This window comes from Gorilla gorilla, chromosome 10 (assembly GCF_029281585.2).
Source record: "Gorilla gorilla gorilla isolate KB3781 chromosome 10, NHGRI_mGorGor1-v2.1_pri, whole genome shotgun sequence".
In the NCBI taxonomy this organism is placed as follows: domain Eukaryota; kingdom Metazoa; phylum Chordata; class Mammalia; order Primates; family Hominidae; genus Gorilla; species Gorilla gorilla.
The window spans coordinates 61637803-61652515 of NC_073234.2; the positions used below are offsets into that span (position 1 = coordinate 61637803).

At 35.4% G+C, this 14713-nt stretch overlaps 1 protein-coding gene across 2 annotated transcripts in view; it reads right to left on the reverse strand.

The window, feature by feature from the left end:
- REDIC1 (regulator of DNA class I crossover intermediates 1) overlaps window positions 1-12412 on the reverse strand; it is a 93880-nt gene extending 81468 nt beyond the window's left edge. The window contains exon 1 of one of the 2 annotated variants that reach the window (XM_004052958.5): window positions 12228-12412. In XM_004052958.5, coding sequence (XP_004053006.3) covers window positions 12228-12250 — 23 coding nt within the window. In that variant the 5' untranslated portion in view covers window positions 12251-12412. The remainder of the gene's footprint in view (window positions 1-12227) is intronic. The other variant, XM_055357457.2, reaches the window with a different exon arrangement.
- Window positions 12413-14713: the final 2301 nt, after the last annotated feature.

Genomic DNA, 14713 nt, shown 5'->3' on the forward strand with positions numbered 1-14713 from the left:
GAAAGTATATTTGGCTGATTCAAACAGAAAATAAATTTATTAAAAGAAAAATGGATAGCCAAACAGACCTGCTGAGAAGGCACGCTTGTCAAATGGCAAGAACAAGGAAGTCTAGGCAGTTTTGGGAATATGGCCAAAATCATGCAACAATTATTCTCATAAGGATACCACTGCTGGCACTGGTGAATACTGGATACTGCTGACTGTACCATTTCCACTCCTGGACAGCACTTCCCCTGGCATCTCTGTCCCTGAAAATTCAATCCTGCTGCAGCTCCTGCAACTGCCTACTACAAAAACAGATGCACTGCAGTCCCTATTTTCTTGGGTCACTAACTCCTGATTCAATGTACAAGGCAAGAACACCAAAATTGAGCTTAGATCATGTATCACTAGCTGCAAAACAGACTGGGAAACAAGTCTCCAGGCTTGTTTATTTGTTTTTTGTTGTTGTTGTTTGTTTGTTTTTTCAGTTTCTATAGAGGAAGGCGGCCTGTACCTAACACCAAAACTCCTAAGGTGGTAGACAGATATACAACACATAAACAGGGGCCTCAGATACTGGTATGCCAAAGAACACAAATGTCTACTACACTGCTACAATAAAGTGAAAATAGGTAATGATCCAAAGGTCATTTTTATTTGGCTATGTCAGGATATATGTACTCCTTAATAGTTGCTTCTTGTGGTTTGCTTAGGCTAATATAAAAATAAGACAACAGTAATAACAGACTACATTCCCTAAGTAGTAGGGGAAACTAACCGGAACTTTATATATGACAAAAATAAGTTATAATTAAAAGGACTTGCCAATGAATCCCTAGTAGTCATTGCTAAAAGCATTCCACACTGACTACTGCAGTATTATGTATGTAGTCAACTGTCATAATTACATTGTAAATGGTCTCTGATTTTATGCAAATGTTCTCCAATATATTTTACTACATAAGTAATTGCTTTAAAACACAGCTCTAATTATCATTTAGGGATATGACTTCCATAGCATGCCCCTACTTAGCTTTCAACGTTGTTTTACATTCTTCGACTTATGTACTATAACACTCAACCAAACTAAAATATGTGTTTCTCTAATTTTTGTCTTGAAATTTAAATTACTAGAGGATTGGGAGTGAGCCAGAAAGTGGGAATGAGGTTCATCTTTTTTAAACAGTAATTACTACGTTATTCTGGAAAATGAATTTTTAAAGAAATATGTACAATCATCTCTTTCAATGAAAGTTTGAATGAACAATATTACTTGTCATTATAATAGGTATTGATTCAAAATCATTTTGTACTTAAAAGAAAATTGGTAGCTCATAACCTCTTCATAGAATCCTCCACAAGTTATCTATTCTAGATAGTAGTAATATAAATATTTGTTACATTATTCTTTGCTAAGAAAGAAAAAAATTAAAAACAAAAAAGTATAAAGGGATTAAAGGAGAGAAGGGAGGGAGAAGGGAAGAGAAAGGAGAGAAAGGAGAAAAAAAGGAGTAGAGGGAGAGGGAAAAACAACCATGCTAATTACAGAAACGCATCAGGGCATTTCTGCTCCTTGCTATTACTTCTAGTAAGGAAAGGTTTAAAGGAAAATGCTAAGGAAATACTTTCTTTTTTAAAAAAATTAAAAAGACACAAATGCAATAAAGTTACCAAAGAAATGTTTAAAAAAACACTAACATGTGCATTTTACATGGAGTATGCAAGAGATATTGAAACTGTATTAGGAATTAAAAACTATGAGTGTCATATAAACACCATATACTGTCAGTATTAACTTGTTCTTTTTTGCTTCTTTTGTTTTATTTTGCTTTTTAGTTTCTTGATCAGTTTGTTTTCTTAGGGGCATTGTGTCATGCAAAAGAAACTGCTCCAGACTGTTAAGCTCTTATAATAATATCTTAAATTTGATGAAAAGTGGGAAATTTAAAGAAAATTAATAGCCCAATAATTAGCAAATGAAAAACAGTATTTTATGGTTTCGTGACACTGAAATTAATATTAACCTAAAACATGAAAATCTAACATTGTTAGCTGGTAGACTTATTAACATTCAAGACAGTAACTAGCCTAGAAAAAGTACTTACATTGGCTTTCCACAAAACTAAAGCAGGTCGACCTGATGTGTTAGGAATAGTAATGATATATGTTAGAATGTTATGGCTTTTAAGTAACTTCCCTTATAATGCAAAAGAAAAAGTTTTCACATAAGTATGAATTACCAAAAAAAAGGTATTAAGGAAAAAAACGTTAAACCAATAAAGCAAAAATTCATCTAATATTTAGAATACAGAGCCTAATTAAAATAAGTTCTCGGAGACTGAATTCTTACAGTATTTTCACACAGAAAACACTGTTCCACAGCTACAAGCTGTAATCATAAACACGAACAGCCATTTCCTGAGTCACACAGTGGAAGATATTTCAGAATGCAAATGACACTCCAATACAGAAGTATATTTCAAGCTATTTGCATTATCACTAGTTCAAGAAGAAAAAAACTGAATATACTCATAGTTCCATTAGTACTATCTCTAAAATTTACAAATAGTCTTGAAACATTTAACATATTTTCATCAAAATAACTAAACTGGTTTTTAGATGCAATTTGGCAACTAATTTTATAGCTACAAACTTCGTAAGATTTCCACACAAACATTCCTGATAGTCTTACAGGTAGCTAGACATGGATTTGAATTTTAATAAGCAATATTATAAATACCATAAAACCTCTACATCCCTAAAACAAACTCTTTTTTTTAATACTTTAAGTTCTAGGGTACATATGCACAACATGCAGGTTTGTTACGTAGCTATACACGTGCCATGTTGGTTTGCTGCACCCATCAACTCATCATTTACATTAGGTATTTCTCCTAATGCTATCCCTCCCCCAGCCCCCCACCCACCAACAGACCCCAGTGTGTGATGTTCCCTATCCTGTGTCCATGTGTTCTCATTGTTCAACTCCCACCTATGAATGAGAACATGTGGTGTTTGGTTTTCTGTCCTTGTGACAGTTTGCTGAGAATGATGGTTTCCAGCTTCATCCAGGTCCCCGCAAAGGACATAAATTCATCCTTTTCTATGGCTGCATAGTATTCCATGGTGTATATGTGCCACATTTTCTTAATTCAGTCTATCATTGATGGACATTTGGGTTGGTTCCAAGTCTTTGCTGTTGTGAATAGTGCCACAATAAACATACGTGTGCATGTGTCTTTATCATAGAATGATTTATAATCCTTTGGGTATATGCCCAGTAATGGGATTGCTGGGTCAAATGGTATTTCTAGTTCTAGATCCTTGAGGAATCGCCACACTGTCTTCCACAATGGTTGAACTAATTTACACTCCCACCAACAGTGTAAAAGTGTTCCTATTTCTCCACATCCTCCCCAGCCTCTGTTGTCTCCTGACTTTTTAATGATCACCATTCTAACTGGCATGAGATGGTATCTCATTGTGGTTTTGATTTGCATTTCTCTGATGACCAGTAATGATAAGCATTTTTGCATATGTCTGTTGTGTCTGTTGGGTGCATAAATGTCTTCTTTTAGAAGTGTCTGTTCATATCCTTTGCCCACTTTTTGATGGGGTTGTTTTTTTTTTCTTGTAAATTTGTTTAAGTTCTTTGTAGATTCTGGATATTAGCCCTTTGTCTGATGGGTAGATAGCAAAAATTTTCTCCCATTCTGTAGGTTGCCTGTTCACTCTGATGGTAGTTTCTTTTGCTGTGCAGAAGCTCTTTAGTTTAATTAGATCCCATTTGTCTATTTTGGCTTTTGTTGCCATTGCTTTTGGTGTTTTAGTCATGAAGTCTTTGCCCATGCCTATGTCCTGAATGGTATTGCCTAGGTTCTTCTAGAGTTTTTATGATGTTAGGTCTTACATTTAATTCTTTAATCCACCTTGAGTTAATTTTAGTATACAGTGTAAGGAAGGGATCCAGTTTCAGCTTTCTACATACATATGGCTAGCCAGTTTTCCCAGCACCATTTATTAAATAGGGAATCCTTTCCCCATTGCTTGTTTTTCTCAGGTTTGTCAAAGATCAGATGGTTGTAGATGTGTGTGGTGTTATTTCTGAGGCCTCTGTTCTGTTCCATTGGTCTATATATCTGTTTTGGTACCAGTACTATGCTGTTTTGGTTACTGTAGCCTTGTAGTATAGTTTGAGGTCAGGCAGCGTGATGCCTCCAGCTGAAAACCCAATCGTCTCAGCCCAAAATCTCCTTAAGCTGATAAGCAACTTCAGCAAAGTCTCAGGATACAAAATCAATGTGCAAAAATCACAGGCATTCCTATACACCAATAATAGACAAACAGAGAGCCAAATGATGAGTGAACTCCCATTCACAATTATTAAAAAGAGAATAAAATACCTAGGAATCCAACTTACAAGAGATGTGAAGGACCTCTTCAAGTAGAACTACAAACCACTGCTCAACGAAATAAAAGAGGACACAAACAAATGGAAGAACATTCCAAGCTCCTGGATAGGAAGAATCAATAATGTGAAAATGGTCATACTGCCCAAAGTAATTTATACATTCAATGCTATCCCCCTCAAGCTACCACCGACTTTCTTCACAGAATTGGAAAAAACTACTTTAAAGTTCAAATGGAACCAAAAAAACAAACTTTTTAATATAAATCTTTTAAAATGTAACTGCTGACAAGAAGAAAAAGGGTAGATAATGAACTGAGACTATATAACGCTTACAGTTAAGTTTCAAGGAGTAAAAAAATCACACACTGTGTAACGATGGTTCCGTCAAGGACAGACCACTTATACAACAGTGGTCCCATAACAGTATAACGATGCTGAAACCTTCCTATCATCTAGTGATTGCCTAGTTGTCGTAACATGGTAGCAAACATTACTAACATGTTGTGGTGATCCTGGTATAAATTAACCTACTGCACTGTAAGTGGTATAAAAGTATAGCATATACAATTATCTATAGCCCATAATACTTGATAATGATGATAAAAGACTGTGTTACTGGTTTATTTATTATTACTATACTTATTTTAGCACATAGTCCTTCTGCTTATTAAAAAAAATAGTTAATTGTAGAACAGCCTCAGGCAGGCCCTTCAGAAGGTGTTCCAGAAGAAGGCATTGTTATCATAGGAGATGGTAGCTCCATGCATGTTATTGCCCTGAAGACCTTCCTGTGGAACAAGATGTAGAGGTGAAGACAATGAGATTGATGGTCCCTAACCATGTGAGCCTAGATTAATATGTGTATTTGTGTTTTCATTTTTAATAAAAAAGTTTGAAAAATTTTAATAAATTAAAAATAGAAAAAACTTAGACTAAGGATATAGTCTTGTACAGCTGTTCAATGTGTTTTAAGCAAAGTGTTATTATGAAACAGTCAAAAGGTTAAAAAGAATTTGTAACAAACCTGCACGTTGTGTACATGTACCCTAAAATTTAAAGTATAATAATAATAAAATTTAAAAGAAAGTTTATAAAGTAAAAAATGTTCCAGTAGCTTAAGGTTAATTTATTACTAAAGAAAGAAAAACATCTTTAAAAATAAATTTAGTGTAGCCTAAGTGTATAGTGTTTATAAAGTCTACAGTAGTATACAGTAATGTCCTAATGCTTCACATTCACTCACCATTCACTCACTGACTCACCCAGGTCAACTTCAGTACTGCAGGCTCCATTCATGGTAAGTACCCTATATAGATGTACCATTTTTTATCTTTTATACGGTATTTTTACTGCATCTTTTCTATATTAAGATATGTTTAGATACATAAATACTTACTATTGTGTTATAATTACCTACAATATTCAGTACAATAACATGCTGTATAGGTTTGTAGCTTAGAAGCAAAAGACTATACCATATAGCATAGGTGTGTAGTAGACTAGACCCCCTAGGTTTCTGTAAGCACAGTCTATGATGTTTACACAACAACAAAATTGTCTAATGGTATATTTCTCAGAATGTAACCCTGCCACTAAGCAACATGTGACTGTATACGTATGTACAAATGTGAGTGTATATATACATGCATGCATACATACATATATACATATATGTGTATATAAATATATACACATTTAAAATGTTATTTGTGGACAAAAATATTGGTTTTACTATGTTGTCAATCTCTAAAATATTTTATACAAAAACTATTTTCAAAAATAAACTTATTTCTGGCTGGGTGCAGTGGCTCATGCCTATAATCCCAGCACTTTGGGAGGCCGAGGTGGGAGGATCACCTGAGGTCAGGAGTTCAAGACCAGCCTGGCCAATATGGTGAAACCCTGTCTCCACTAAAAATACAAAAATTAGCCAGGCGTGGTGGTCGGGTGCCTGTAATCCCAGCTACTCGGAAGGCTGAGGCAGGAGAATCACTTGAACCTGGGAGTTGGAGGTTGCAGTGAGCCGAGATGGCACCAGTGCACTCCAGCCTGGGCAACAGAGAGAGATTCCATCCCAAAAAATAAAAAATAAAAATAAATAAACTTATTTCTCAAGTTAACATTATATATATATACACACATATTTACACATATATATGTAAATATGGGAACATTAAAGCAAAAACAGTTCTTTATATCAGTTATCAGAAGGTTAAACAAAAAGTATAAGCAGAAATATTTATTGTATACATGTGCTAGCATCAATTACTTAAACTGCATATGTCTCTAACAATGTGTTACTCATAGTTTTCAGAAGAAAGCAGTTTTTCAGTATTGATTCCTTATATTTAAATTCTCTTCATAAAATTGCCTGCAATGTTTAAAACTGCATTTCGTTAACAAATTTAAAACTGTTGAACTTTTAATCAACACTCTGCATAATTCACATTAACTGAGAAAATACTTTCTCTACAGATAATGAAGTACCTGGTAAGCTCAGAACAAATTTTGCCAAATGGAAGATACTATCCAATTTTTGTTTGTATATAAGTATTTAGCCCAAATATTTTCACAAGTACTCTTTGTCATTCCATTTATACCTTATTTTTTACAAGATAAAACTTGACAAATAAGCAGCAATATTTGATTCTTTTAAATATTTATCTAAATTTAGATGCTACAAAACTGTAGGCTCCTTCAATTGCATTCTGTTCTTCTACAAAAAAAAAAAACAATTAAAAGTAGGCACTCCATCAAAACCTTTGTACTAGTCACAATATTCCAATATATCTGAATATCAAAAATATATTTTCAAAATTAAATCTTGTGCAAAATTAAATTTTAAAAGCCTTATATTCAATAATTATAATTTACTAAGAGCTTCAAAAGTTGAATTTTTGATCAGGCCATTCATGGAATGTTTTAAATAAAAATTTCCAACTGTTTTTGAACAAAATGCCATCAAAGTGTAGAGTACCTGCTTATAAAAAATGTTCAATAGGCCGGGCACAGTGGCTCACGCCTGTAATCCCAGCACTTTGGGAGGCCGAGGTGGTTGGATCACTTGAAGTCAGGAGTTTGAGACCAGCCTGGCCAATATGGCAAAACCCCATCTCTACTAAAAATACAAAAAATTATCTGGGCATGGTGGCAGTTTCCTGTAATCGCAGCTACTCAGGAGGCTCATTTTAACAGAACTATTAATGGTAGTTTATATTTAGTTAAAAAACAAACACTGAGACAAATGCTAAACTGGGCATGCTACTAGGACCACAGGCATAAACCTTGACCGTTTCAGGCAAACTAGGATGATGTTCACTGTACGTTTAAGTATTACCCACATTTAACAGACGAAGAATAAATTTTCAACTTCTTTGTCTAGCTTACAAACTCACCATCAAGCAGACATATGCAGACATTATCTCCAACTATTTAGGTAATGCTTTTCTGTTTTGTTTTTCTCCATCGAACCCTCTTTTGTCCTTGCCTCTGAGTAGCCAAACTTTCAGCTAAACCTATCCTATGTTCTACTATGGTTCACATTATTTATTTTTTATATCCTATTTTGGCCTCTGACATTAAATATTTTCTAACTTAATGGCAAGTCATACTTTTCTTCCCCAATACACTACAACCTTATAGAAAAAGACTAAATTTCAGTTACTTTGTACTTACACCTGGCACAGTGCTTGGTACACAGCACTCAATAATATCTTGCTTAGATGAACTAGGTCTAGGCCTACATTTACAAATGGTAACCTCTCCCTCACCTAAATTCCAACAGAACTTTGCCTAGGCCTTTCTTATGACATTGATTGATTCTCCAATCTGAATTATAAAAATAAACCTCCCTAATTTAAAAAAATCTTATACTGCATGTATAGTGGTATATTTATAGATCTATAGCTGATCTGATTCTGAATCGCATTTTGCAGACCAAAGTCTGGTTATATGTTCCTCCTTTCTTACTATCACCTTCATATCTGAGGTAAGTATGAATTTGGTGAAACTAGTCATTAATAAACAAGAAAATAAAAGAATCTTTTCAAAATTAAAAACAAATCAATGCTTACATATGTTGTCTCTCAAATCTGCACTTCAACCTGATTAGAAAAATACAGGGTCTCAGTGGTGCCTTCCAGCAAATATGAAACCAATGTGAGAGGTGTAGGTCATAAGTCCAAGATAAGTAAAAAAAAAAATTTTAACTGGTGGGGCTGACAATAGATTGATATTTTAATTTTGTCAAAAAAGGATTAAAAATAGAAGGGGGCATTTTAGTATCAAAAAATTTAACAAGGATATAACTTCAGAAAAAAAGAAAAAAGTCCATTAAATTGAAAAACCTGCTATTATCATTGATTAGCAAGTCTCAAAGAGACAGTAGCTTGGGAACTACTATCATATACATGTAAATTAATTTCTTAGATCAATCTCTTTGCCCTCAGTGAGACCTTGGTTTGAAATGCACTGTTATGATATCTTGCAAAGACAGCCAAAACCAAAACAGTAAAGCCAAACTAAGTAAGCAACTAAAAAAGGAAAATAAGGGAAGCTTATTTCTAATCACTGGCTCTTTCCTTTACAAAAAGACATTTTATATATGACTGGTAAAGTCCCTAAATTGAAGAGCAGCAAAGGGTCAAATGCCCAGTTTGGTTTATATAAGAAAAGCTGTAAAGATCTTTGCAACTATAAAACTGTAAAGATATTGCTATCAAATGATTCTGCAATTAAACTCAATATATCAGGTTTCTATAATATACAAGAACAATCTACTTCAAATTAGTGTATGCAATCTGGTTGCTATTACTAAAACATAAATTTGCTTCATTCATTCACTTGAGAAAAAGTATATAGAGAGCCCTTTATTAACTGTTTAAGTGTCTTAATGCAGACTCACCTAGTATCGCAAACTAACATTTTTCAAGTTCCTTAATACCTTCCCTTCCAACTCATCTTTCCCTTTCCTAAGAAGCCTTGCTGAAACCTAGATCTCCAATTTGATCAATTATTTATTTCACCTCCATTTTAACTTTTAAGAACCAGTGTTCGATTGTTTCCCTTCGGTGCTTGCTCTATGCACTATTTCTGTCCTTCAAGGCTTAGTGTAACTTCCTGTTTCTCATTTCTCTGAATTTCCACAGCCCATTTTTGTGGTACTTTTATTTACTTTATTTGTGGCACTCATCTTTCTATACAGCATAGGATGGAGGGCAAGCACACTCAACTCAAATCCTAACTCTGCCATTTACTAGCTGGGTGCCTCTAGTCAAGTCACTTAACATTAATTAAGTATGCTTCAGTTTCCCCATCAGTAAAATGGGAATAATATTTGTATATAAATCATAGCATTTTTAAGAGCAAATGAATAAGCACTTAGAACAGTGCTTGTGACAATATTAAGTCCTATTTAAATATCTATTATTATAGTGATTTGCCTAATTTTAATCTCTACTTTCTCTCATAGGTTCTTTTTGTGGACTAGATGTATTTTTCTTTTCTGAATCCCCCTGTACAGCTTACCAATTCCCTAAACAGGTAGTCAGGTAAAAAATATATTTGCTGAATTACTTTCTGTTGAAGGCTCTGGAATTGTTCTGAAGGAATTGTTCTCCAATCACTTCACTTGTCTGTATTTTAAGTTCCTAACAGTTCTTTTTAAAATGTTCAGCCAAAAACATCCCTAACAATGGAGGGGGGTAAAAAGAACTCCAGGATGGTTTGGGATAAAGATTAAAATTTCCATTCTATTAGCTCCATCGGCTGCCACTAGTTACTAAAAGCACTAGTTCAGATTGAGGCCCTTTAGGACACTATGAGTGCCAAGATCAACTAATCTTGTGTACCCTTGCCTGTTCTGAAAGTAGAAAATGGAGACACCCGTTTTTTTTTATTACCAATCTGGGGCTTTACCCTAAGAAGCCTATCCCGCCACATAAAATTTATTTAAAATTGCAGTTTATCTGAACATCTCACAAGAGTTTTTCATTTCACTCTACAATGCAACCATGTTTGTGTGAAAGTTGATCACACAAATTGAGTCATTCTTGTGATGTCCAACCACATCAGAGTTGAGATGTCAGGAGGCAAAAGCACACAGGGCACATAGCATTGCTCCAAAAACATGATTCTCTGCAAGCCAAGCTGCTGAAACTGCCTAGGACCAGTTATACCAAATAACTACTAAAATGACCTTCCAGGAGGTCATTTTAACTACCACCATCACCCACCAGTCAAAGCTTGCCAGCTTCTCACAACTTCACTACTGTCAATGAACTTTCTTTCAAAACCATATGTAACATTTCTCTTTTTTTGTAAAATCCCCACCCTTTTCTTTGTTCTTCAGACATACCAAAGACATACTTTGTGTATGCCCTGAATTGCAATTCTGCCATTTCCAAATAAAACGTTAAATTTAGAGATTTGTCTCTATATTTTATTTTGACTTCGACATTTGTATAAATTTAAACACATATTTTCTCCTAATCTCTGATTAAAACTGATCCTTCGGGGAGATGTAACCATGTTTCTTAAACCCCCTGGTACCTAATGTCTCCAGATGCTGCACCTCCAGGTGCTGCAGTACACCTCATTTTCAGAATCACAATCCTAGGTTACATGTTTCCTGCAGTATAGTGTTTTTGCATCCTCCCAGTAGCAACTAAAATATTACTCCCAAAATAGCCATAAAAGTTTGTGATATATGACAGAATAATAGCAACATCTACATTTTAATAGTGCTAAGCATTTGTAAAATTATTTCATATAATCCTATTTAATATTTTAAAGAATACTAAATTCAAAAAGATCACATTATAAGCATGTATCAACTAAATCCTGTTGAAGCCTGTAAGTAAATTTTCACTTTTCTCCAGAGTACGTCTGCTGCCAGAACACTAGCCAGAAGTAATTCAGGTAAATTTCTAAAATACAATGCTAGCATATTCAACAGGATAAAAGTGCATGCTAAAATTATCAGGCATAGCTACGATACTTAGTGAATACAAAAGCTGTCTTTCCTCCGATAAATTCTTTAGAATTTAAACGCATTATAATCTAACCATATAATTACTGTCCTGGGTCTACTTGTGACAAAAAAATTACATGTAATGGCTTCTTGTTTCAATCAAAACAATTCTTCTCATCAAGAATTTTGATCAAATGAAATTACAGGCCCACATGATTTCCACCCAGCTGGACTTTAAGGTCAATAACAATGAATAGGTTATATAAAACTAAATTTTCAATCTATCACGCTTTATGTGATCAATCCTAAATACAAAATAAATGGCAAATTCGCTCAAGTTATTCAAGTAAAAACGGTTCACTTTACTTCCCTTTAAAATACAAACTATAATTTGGATTTATGGTGATACTGGTGCCCTGCCATTGATTTAAGTGCAGCTGGGACTGGGCTGTTTCACAATTTCCAAATTCATGCAAAGACTATATATCAACTCAGAAGAACCTAAAAGAGGTGTAGACACGGAAAGAAGGCAGTAGGGGAGGGCTCAGGTGCTAAAAGTCCTCATTACAGTAACAGGGCATAGGACCTGGAGAAGGGGAGGAGGGGCAGCAGGGAAGGTTACTCACAGTGGCCCCCACAGGTGAAGCCTTTGTAAAGGCAGTGAGTGGGGAGAAGCTGAGTTACTTTTGTTTGAGGAGTAGAGATATGGTTCTAGAGTCTCCAACCCGATTTGGATAACAATAAAAAGACCCTTTCCTACCAAGTTCTTTCCAGCTAAGGCTGTGACCTCTCTGCCAGGAACTAGAAAGAGGTGTCGTAGGAATGAATGTCCCAGTCTCAAACTCCAGCTACACAACTTACCGGGACCCCCCGACCCAATTCATCTTCCCAAATCTTTTGACACTGAGGTCCCTGTATCTAGAGCTCAGACATCTCAGCTCTGCGCCAAATCGCAGCTTCAGCAGGATCCCCCAGGGCCTCCTGACAGCGTCAGGGCCCGAGTAAGCTCCTTCTGGTCCACCGCCTGAAGCCCAACCTCCCAACAGCCTCTGCGGCTTCTGCGTGTTCCTTCCGGTCCTGATAGGGCCGCAAGGGGACGCTGTGGCAAAGCAGCCGGCCTGGCTGACATCGTTTTAATCGCTGAGGCAAGGCAGGCCTCAATAAATGAAAGCCTAAATATCTGACAGGGGCCACAGGATTAGTGTTTCAAAACACCTCCATCATAATTTTATCTAGTTCTGACAGGTCTTTGACGTCTTCTTCGAGTCAGAGACCAGACTTGAGAAAGAAAAAGAAGGCAAGGACACAGTTAAGGATCGCTAACCCTAAAAATGATGTTTCCCTTCCCATTTATTACCCCATACCCAAATTCCTTAAATATCCTTCATGTGCAGTTTTAATACTCCATAAACAGGTGTTTATAAGAAACATAGCACTGTAGTAAGTTACCATTCTGTGCATTGAGTTGCTAAGAGAGCTTAAATCAGGCCGGGCGCAGTGGCTCACGCCTGTAATCCCAGCACTTTGGAAGGCCAAGGTGGGCAGATCACGAGGTCAGCAGATCAAGACCATCCTGGCTAACACGGTGAAACCCCGTTTCTACTAAAAATACAAAAAATTAGTGGGACGTGGTGGGACGTGCCTGTAGTCCCAGCTACTCAGGAGGCTGAGGCAGGAGAATTGCTTCAACCCAGGAGGGCAGAGGTTGCAGTGAGTCGAGAAACTCCAGCCTGGGCGACAGAGCAGACTCTGTCTCATAAAAAAAAAAAAAAAAAAAAAAAAAGAGCTTGATCAAAACTTAATTAGATGTGAAGGTCCAAAAATGTTAAAATCCTTACTGAAAAAAAAATCTCAAAACAAAAATTGAATTATGTTATTTGTTTCTGTATTAAGTTTGTATATCCTTACAAAACAATTATCTTACAAACTGTCCTATATTATTTTGGTTAGAAACTAGGCATCTCTTCTTCCAAATACATGCACAAATTACATTTTTTTAAATTGCCATGTTTTTTTCCAGAACATAACCTGGGGAAGATTTCACAATTTGATATATAATAATCGATTTTTTGTTAAGTCATTGGAAAATAGTACTTAGAATAGGATTATGTCCCAGGGTAGATATCTTGTTTAATCACAAAAATCTTGTTTTTTATGACAAAATTCACCAAGTTGTATCTAAAATTGAATTAGACCAAGTGAATTCAGCATTTCCGAGAATATTAGACTTTGACATGGAGTTGTTTTTTCAGTAACAAAACCATACAGGCAAGGAAGAAGCAATGGCCCTGTGTATTAGCCTTCCCTACTTTCAACATTTTAAAACATATTGACTAAATTAACTGAAAGGAGAAATAATTTGCTAAGGGATTAGCTAACTCTTTTTTTCTTTATTGTGAGTAAAGGGACATAAGGAGAGGTTGACCAAGTTGTTGGGTAAAGAACTAAGAGCTGGCACTCCATTTGTGGGAGCCAAAAATTAAAACAATTGAACTAATGGAGATAGAGACTAGAGTGATGGTTACCAGAGGCTGGGAAGGCTAGTGGGGGATGGGGAAGTGGGAATGGTTAATGGATAGAAAAATACATTTAGATAGAATGAATAACATCTAGTTTTGATAGCACGACAGGATGATTACAGTTAAAATTTCTTATACATTTTAAACTAACCAAAAGAGAATAATTGGAAAGTTTATAACACAAAGAAATAATGAATGCCTGAAGTGATGGATGCTTCATTTACCCTGAAAGATTATTATACATTATACATCATATGCCTGTATCAAAATATTTCATGTACCCCATAAACATATACACCTACTATATACCCATTAAAATTAAAAAGAAAAATACACAAAAATTTTAATAAGAACTGAGAGCTGGATGGGCCATCTCTTCCCCCTTACTAGAGTCACTTCTTTCCTTCCAGTCACAGGGAGGCAGTGAATTAGGCTAAGGAAAGATTCACCTATGAGATACATGTTCAGACAAGATATTTACTGGGTTTTCCTTCACAGAAAAAGACATTTCCTTATGAACTAGGTATTAGGTAGTTATGTGTAATAGCTGGAATGTTGACCTAAAATCTCATTTTCAGTGCTGTTTATGCCTCCATGAGTAAGACTAGCATGACGGATAGATAATAAGAGAGTCCAATGCTGTGTTATTTTAGGGCCAGTAGAGCAATTAGGTAATCTCTTGGGTCAGGAAACAGTTCAAGAAAGCAATACGGCACAGATGAAATACTATTAAGCATTTGTTGAAAAGGAAATCCATTCGAAATTCTCAAACCTTAAACAATTTATCTTTACCTATTTCTAAAAATAATTTACTTTCTGGATATTCAT